Source organism: Oncorhynchus tshawytscha, unplaced genomic scaffold, assembly GCF_018296145.1.
Source record: "Oncorhynchus tshawytscha isolate Ot180627B unplaced genomic scaffold, Otsh_v2.0 Un_contig_4162_pilon_pilon, whole genome shotgun sequence".
Taxonomy (NCBI): domain Eukaryota; kingdom Metazoa; phylum Chordata; class Actinopteri; order Salmoniformes; family Salmonidae; genus Oncorhynchus; species Oncorhynchus tshawytscha.
Window position 1 is genome coordinate 68,146 of NW_024609704.1, and position 8,059 is coordinate 76,204.

The window sequence follows — 8,059 nt, forward strand, 5'->3', positions numbered from 1 at the left end:
TAACAGGTATATTAGGCCATAACAGGCATGTTAGGCCATAACAGGCCCCAGGCCATAACAGGCATATTAGGCCATAACAGGCATGTTAGGCCATAACAGGCATATTAGGCCATAACAGGCATGTTAGGCCATAACAGGCATATTAGGCCATAACAGGCATGTCAGGCCATAACAGGCATGTCAGGCCATAACAGGCATGTCAGGCCATAACAGGCATGTTAGGCCATAACAGGCATGTCAGCCCATAACAGGCATGTTAGGCCATAACAGGTATATTAGACCATAACAGGTATATTAGGCCATAAGTGGCCCCAGGCCATAACAGGCATATTAGGCCATAACAGGCATGTTAGGCCATAACAGGCATATTAGGCCATAACAGGCATGTTAGGCCATAACAGGCATATTAGGCCATAACAGGCATGTTAGGCCATAACAGGCATGTTAGGCCATAACAGGCATGTTAGGCCATAACAGGCATGTTAGGCCATAACAGGCATGTCCAGGCCATAACAGGCATGCCATAACAGGCATGTTAGGCCATAACAGGCATGTTAGGCCATAACAGGCATGTTAGACCATAACAGGCATGTTAGACCATAACAGGCATATTAGGCCATAACAGGCATGTTAGGCCATAACAGGCATGTTAGGCCATAACAGGCATGTTAGGCCATAACAGGCATGTCAGGCCATAACAGGCATATTAGGCCATAACAGGCATGTTAGACCATAACAGGCATGTCAGGCCATAACAGGCATGTCAGGCCATAACAGGCATATCAGGCCATAACAGGCATGTCAGGCCATAAGTGGCCCCATAACAGGCATGTTAGGCCATAACAGGCATGTCAGGCCATAACAGGCATCAGGCCATAACAGGCATGGCCATAACAGGCATGTTAGGCCATAACAGGCATGTTAGGCCATAACGATATGTCCAGCCCCCATTAACACACTTTCTTCAGCTACTGCACAGGCATGTTAGGCCATAACAGGCATGTCAGGCCATAACAGGCATGTCAGGCCATAACAGGCATGTCAGGCCATAACAGGCATGTCAGGCCATAACAGGCATATCAGGCCATAACAGGCATGTCAGGCCATAACAGGCATGTTAGGCCATAACAGGCATGTCAGGCCATAACAGGCATATCAGGCCATAACAGGCATGTTAGGCCATAACAGGCATGTTAGGCCATAACAGGCATGTCAGGCCATAACAGGCATATTAGGCCATAACAGGCATGTTAGGCCATAACAGGCATGTCAGGCCATAACAGGCATGTTAGGCCATAACAGGCATGTTAGGCCATAACAGGCATGTCAGGCCATAACAGGCATGTTAGGCCATAACAGGCATGTCAGGCCATAACAGGCATATCAGGCCATAACAGGCATGTTAGGCCATAACAGGCATGTTAGGCCATAACAGGCATGTTAGGCCATAACAGGCATGTCAGGCCATAACAGGCATGTTAGGCCATAACAGGCATGTCAGGCCATAACAGGCATGTTAGGCCATAACAGGCATGTCAGGCCATAACAGGCATGTTAGGCCATAACAGGCATGTCAGGCCATAACAGGCATGTTAGGCCATAACAGGCATGTCAGGCCATAACAGGCATGTCAGGCCATAACAGGCATGTCAGGCCATAACAGGCATGTTAGGCCATAACAGGCATGTCAGGCCATAACAGGCATGTTAGGCCATAACAGGCATGTTAGGCCATAACAGGCATGTTAGGCCATAACAGGCATGTTAGGCCATAACAGGCATGTTAGGCCATAACAGGCATGTTAGGCCATAACAGGCATGTTAGGCCATAACAGGCATGTTAGGCCATAACAGGCATGTTAGGCCATAACAGGCATGTTAGGCCATAACAGGCATGTCAGGCCATAACAGGCATGTTAGGCCATAACAGGCATGTTAGTTTATAACAGGCATGTTAGGCCATAACAGGCATGTTAGGCCATAACAGGCATGTTAGGCCATAACAGGCATGTTAGGCCATAACAGGCATGTTAGGCCATAACAGGCATGTTAGGCCATAACAGGCATGTTAGGCCATAACAGGCATGTTAGGCCATAACAGGCATGTTAGGCCATAACAGGCATGTTAGGCCATAACAGGCATGTTAGGCCATAACAGGCATGTTAGGCCATAACAGGCATGTTAGGCCATAACAGGCATGTTAGGCCATAACAGGCATGTTAGGCCATAACAGGCATGTTAGGCCATAACAGGCATGTTAGGCCATAACAGGCATGTTAGGCCATAACAGGCATGTTAGGCCATAACAGGCCAAGCCCTTGATCATGGGTCTCAGTTCCATTACATGACATAAGAGTTTTCTGTACGGGGGAGTTTTGCAAAGAGCCCCGACTCTCAGTCTAAACGTATCACTTGCAGTACGGTTTTGGAAGCATAAGGACCATCCATATCTCCAAGAAATAATAATCATTTAAAGAAAGGTTAAATTCAGAAACACCTTTTTAGGGTTAGTGTTCCCACACAGTCATATCTCCATGTTAGAGCGTGTGCTTACAGAAAACAGATGGAAGACAGAGTCGACTACCTGTGTGCTAATTAGCTATCTGCTTCTCGGAAGACACGGATCTCACAAATGTGTCATCACTGACAAATACTGTAGACTGTAACTGTGTTAAAACCAGTTTGTGAAATTATTTTGATGTGATATGAAAGTAGAGGAATTTATGTTTCTAGAACAATACCACAATTTGAGAATCAATTCACCTTTAGATGGGAGTATTTGGCTGATTTGGCTTCCAGAACCAATTATCCCTTAAAACAGAACATCTAAGGTCCTTGGGACTATATGGAGTAAAGTTAGGCTACTTTAGTCCATTATTGGTCTATAACAGGCCACACCACTTCCCCCTCTGGCTGGTGTGCTGCTGGCAGGCTTTATTTCAGTTCTGGAGGCAATGGGGCTGGAGTGGTGTCATTCATTCAAATCCACACCATGCCACAATACTCCACATCAAAAACAGCTGGGGCCAAATACAGTGTATCTAGTTAGTCATGGCTAACGTGTAGCTAACTATATTAAGATAATTTACGACTGAATAGACAGCTTAGCCGATGACTTACTTGATTGCATTATGGATTGCAAGCTAACGTTGGCTAGCTACATAGCTAATGATAAATATTGCTATGGATGAAACGTTAGCTAGCTAGCTACTTAGCTAAGGATAAATATAACTATGCTGTAATGTTAACTAGCTAGCTACTTAGTTAATGATACATATTGCTATGGATGTAACGTTAGCTAGCTACTTAATGATACATTTAGCTACGGCTGTAAGGTTAGTTATGTGATTAATACTTGCCCCAGTTTGTTTGATAGCTACTTACCAAGCTAACTATACAGCAACGTTTTAAGATCACATCGATATAAACAACTCAGTATTATCAAATGAAGCTAGCTAGCTAACCTGCTAATGCAACTAGCTAGCTAACCTGCTAATGCAACTAGCTAGCTAACCTGCTAATGCAACTAGCTAGCTAACCTGCTAATGCAACTAGCTAGCTAACCTGCTAATGGAACTAGCTAGCTAACCTGCTAATGCAACTAGCTAACCTGCTAATGCAACTAGCTAACCTGCTAATGCAACTAGCTAACCTGCTAATGCAACTAGCTAACCTGCTAATGCAACTAGCTAACCTGCTAATGCAACTAGCTAACCTGCTAATGCAACTAGCTAACCTGCTAATGCAACTAGCTAACCTGCTAATGCAACTAGCTAACCTGCTAATGCAACTAGCTAACCTGCTAGCTTGCCAACAACCTTGGGCATAACGAGCCACACCCATCTATTGCTATGTAGAGTTGTGACATGTCACCCTACCTGACATTACAACCATCCTATAAAACGTTACAACACATGACATATGAATACGATGTTTTGACGTGTAAACACCGGGTTTGTCTAAAGCTAGCTCACTGTAGCATAGCAACTAAACCCTGGTCACTGTAGCATAGCAACAACGGGCTGTAAGATATGTAGCTAACTAACGTTGAGCTGGCTTGGGATTTGGATGCTAACAAACAAAAGGTCTTTCAGTGTACTGTTCTACTTGGACCACCAACGATAAGATAATAAAATACATTTTTCTTTAAAATACACATTTCCGTACCGAAGTGTCGGACCGACACAAGCGGTGTCGGTGCTCTCAATTTCTTGCAAAATCCGTTCGTGCTCCGTTATACACTCCACGGATTCATTGTCCGCCATGTTGCTGGTAATCATCACAGTGTCGAGCGGTGACGGTGACACTGCGGGGAAACGGGTCAGTACCGGACTCGGTCGGTAAGGGGCGTAACGTTACCGGTGTGTGATGTCTTAGTGACAGCCTTAGGCAGATGTTTACCCTGCTAATAACCTACACATCAGTGTCAAATCTGATTTATTCATCTATACAGTTAACTGGCCTTAGATCAGTAGAGTTCTATGATCTATGAATGAATAGTCCCGACTTATAAATTGATATTAATAGTAACAGAATGAACATCATCACCAAATAGTATTCTGTCCATGCTACATTTCATTTAAAACTTCACTTCCATTGTTCAATTAATTTGAAAAAGTACTGTAGCTATTTGTACAGATAATTGTTTCCTGGTGAGAATAAAACTAATTGATTGTAATCACAATGAGCTATTATGAATAGATGAAAATGTCTCACATTTGACTAATGAATCTGTTCTACAATAGTTTGAACCTTGTTTTTTTATCCACATTTGGATTAAATTGAAAGTACCTTAATGTGGTTCCCAGGGGCAAGTCCACGGATTCAAGTTCAGCAAAAACATTTCCAAAGCCCTTCTCATCATCTCTGCTACCATCATCTTCAGGAATATCTGGTAAAGGTTTCTCCACTCTATCGCTGGACATTTCACAATTTCTAGCTTTGTGGAGAGAGTGATGGGAGATTTGTGCAGTAGGATATAGCTGTGGAGAGTTCCTGGTCACACACCTACTGGGGTCAATCAGGCTGTCAGCAGAAGAAAAGCAACGGAGGGGAAACCGTCAACCTTGTGATCCGAGGAACTTTGAATCCAACAAAAGAGTTCATTGCTTTTTTTGTTAAATAGTGCCACGAATAACCCCATTCAACATAGAACGTTTACAAGACGTATGTAAGGAGTTCATTTCTGGATAAATTGATTTTCCGTGCGGGTTTGAACAACACTCCTTCATAAATACATTTAATATATTTAGGTGAAATTGTTACATTTTAGGCTACGTGTCAAACTCATTCCACAGAGGGCCAAGTGTACTCCCTAGTACATGGTTGATTAATTAAGGTCACTAATTAGTAAGGAACTCCCCTCACCTGGTTGTCTAGGTCTCAGTAAGGAACTCCTCTCACCTGGTTGTCTCAGTAAGGAACTCCCCTCACCTGGTTGTCTCAGTAAGGAACTCCCCTCACCTGGTTGTCTCAGTAAGGAACTCCTCTCACCTGGTTGTCTAGGTCTCAGTAAGGAACTCCCCTCACCTGGTTGTCTAGGTCTCAGTAAGGAACTCCCCTCACCTGGTTGTCTAGGTCTCAGTAAGGAACTCCCCTCACCTGGTTGTCTCAGGTAAGGAACTCCCCTCACCTGGTTGTCTCAGTAAGGTCTCACCTGGTTGTCTGGGTAAGGAACTCCTCTCACCTGGTTGTCTAGGTCTCAGTAAGGAACTCCCCTCACCTGGTTGTCTAGGTCTCAGTAAGGAACTCCCCTCACCTGGTTGTCTAGGTCTCAGTAAGGAACTCCCCTCACCTGGTTGTCTAGGTCTCAGTAAGGAACTCCCCTCACCTGGTTGTCTAGGTCTCAGTATTGAACTCCCTCACCTGGTTGTCTAGGTCTCAGTAAGGAACTCCCTCACCTGGTTGTCTAGGTCTCAGTAAGGAACTCCCTCACCTGGTTGTCTAGGTCTCAGTAAGGAACTCCCCTCACCTGGTTGTCTAGGTCTCAGTAAGGAACTCCCCTCACCTGGTTGTCTAGGTCTCAGTAAGGAACTCCCCTCACCTGGTTGTCTCAGTAAGGAACTCCCTCACCTGGTTGTCTAGGTCTCAGTAAGGAACTCCCTCACCTGGTTGTCTCAGTAAGGAACTCCCCTCACCTGGTTGTCTCAGTAAGGAACTCCCCTCACCTGGTTGTCTCAGTAAGGAACTCCCTCACCTGGTTGTAAGGAACTCCCCTCACCTGGTTGTCTCAGTAAGGAAACTCCCCTCACCTGGTTGTCTAGGTCTCAGTAAGGAACTCCCCTCACCTGGTTGTCTAGGTCTCAGTAAGGAACTCCTCTCACCTGGTTGTCTAGGTCAGTAAGGAACTCCCTCACCTGGTTGTCTAGGTCTCAGTAAGGAACTCCCTCACCTGGTTGTCTAGGTCTCAGTAAGGAACTCCCCTCACCTGGTTGTCTAGGTCTCAGTAAGGAACTCCCTCACCTGGTTGTCTAGGTCTCAGTAAGGAACTCCCCTCACCTGGTTGTCTAGGTCTCAGTAAGGAACTCCCCTCACCTGGTTGTCTGGGTCTCAGTAAGGAACTCCCCTCACCTGGTTGTCGAGGTCTAGGTAAGGAACTCCCCTCACCTGGTTGTCTGGGTCTCAGTAAGGAACTCCTCTCACCTGGTTGTCTAGGTCTCAGTAAGGAACTCCACTCACCTGGTTGTCTAGGTCTCAGTAAGGAACTCCTCTCACCTGGTTGTCTAGGTCTCAGTAAGGAACTCCACTCACCTGGTTGTCTCAGTAAGGAACTCCCCTCACCTGGTTGTCTAGGTCTCAGTAAGGAACTCCCTCACCTGGTTGTCTAGGTCTCAGTAAGGAACTCCCTCACCTGGTTGTCTAGGTCTCAGTAAGGAACTCCACTCACCTGGTTGTCTAGGTCTCAGTAAGGAACTCCCTCACCTGGTTGTCTAGGTCTCAGTAAGGAACTCCCTCACCTGGTTGTCTAGGTCTCAGTAAGGAACTCCCCTCACCTGGTTGTCGAGGTCTAGGTAAGGAACTCCCCTCACCTGGTTGTCTGGGTCTCAGTAAGGAACTCCTCTCACCTGGTTGTCTAGGTCTCAGTAAGGAACTCCACTCACCTGGTTGTCTAGGTCTCAGTAAGGAACTCCTCTCACCTGGTTGTCTCAGTAAGGAACTCCACTCACCTGGTTATCTAGGTCTCAGTAAGAAACTTCCTTCTCCCTCTATGGAGATTGACGCCACGTGTTTTAGACTTTAGTATTATTTTATCTGGTAGATGCTTTGAGAATAACAATATATTACATCATATAAAGACTGACTTACTAATTGTCATTATTATTTCTGATCAAAATTCCTACAATTCTTGTTGTTACCCAATTGAACTTATATACAATCATCTTTCCCAGCCATGAAATGGATTGGCCCATTAGTGGTTGGTTGGGTTTAATATTGGACAGAGACTTCTTTAAACAACAAAAGCCCTGACTAAGGGTTTCCTTATTGCTCTGACAAAAACAAGAAGTGGCCTGATGATTGCAGCAACAGCTCAGAGCAGGAAACACCGTCTGCATCCCAAATGGTGCCCTATTCCCTATCGAGTGCCCTACTTGATCAGGGCCTAAAAAGAGGTGTCTGGTTAAAACTAGTGCACTATGTAGGGAATAGGGTGGCATTTGGGACGCAGTCACTGTCTGAGGGACAGGAACAGGCGGCTGGCTGCATGGTATTGTTCCAACGCTGTAGAGACACTGTTTTGCTGACATCTCTGTCCGAGGCTCGTTTATCAGCCAGATTCAGTGTCAGTACTGATCTTACATCACACAACACTCTGATGCACCGGAGGTTGGTGGCACCGTAAATAGGGAGGACGGGCCTGTGGTAATGGCATCATACAACACTTTGATGCACCGGAGGTTGGTGGCACCGTAAATAGGGAGGAGGGGCTCGTGGTAATGGCATCATACAACACTCTGATGCACCGGAGGTTGGTGGCACCGTAAATAGGGAGGAGGGGCTCGTGGTAATGGCATCATACAACACTCTCGGAGGTTTTAAACAACAAAGGGGCTCGTGGTAA

The 8,059-nt window shown here is 45.6% G+C and overlaps 1 protein-coding gene across 2 annotated transcripts in view; it reads right to left on the reverse strand.

Annotated features, from left to right (window-relative positions):
- LOC112238227 (exocyst complex component 6-like) overlaps positions 1–5,015 on the reverse strand; it is a gene marked incomplete at its 3' end in the record, with an annotated part of 68,225 nt that extends 63,210 nt beyond the window's left edge. The window contains 1 exon segment of one of the 2 annotated variants that reach the window (XM_042317117.1): positions 4,792–5,015. In XM_042317117.1, the coding sequence (XP_042173051.1) occupies positions 4,792–4,925 (134 nt within the window). 2 annotated transcript variants of the gene reach the window in all.
- Positions 5,016–8,059: the final 3,044 nt, after the last annotated feature.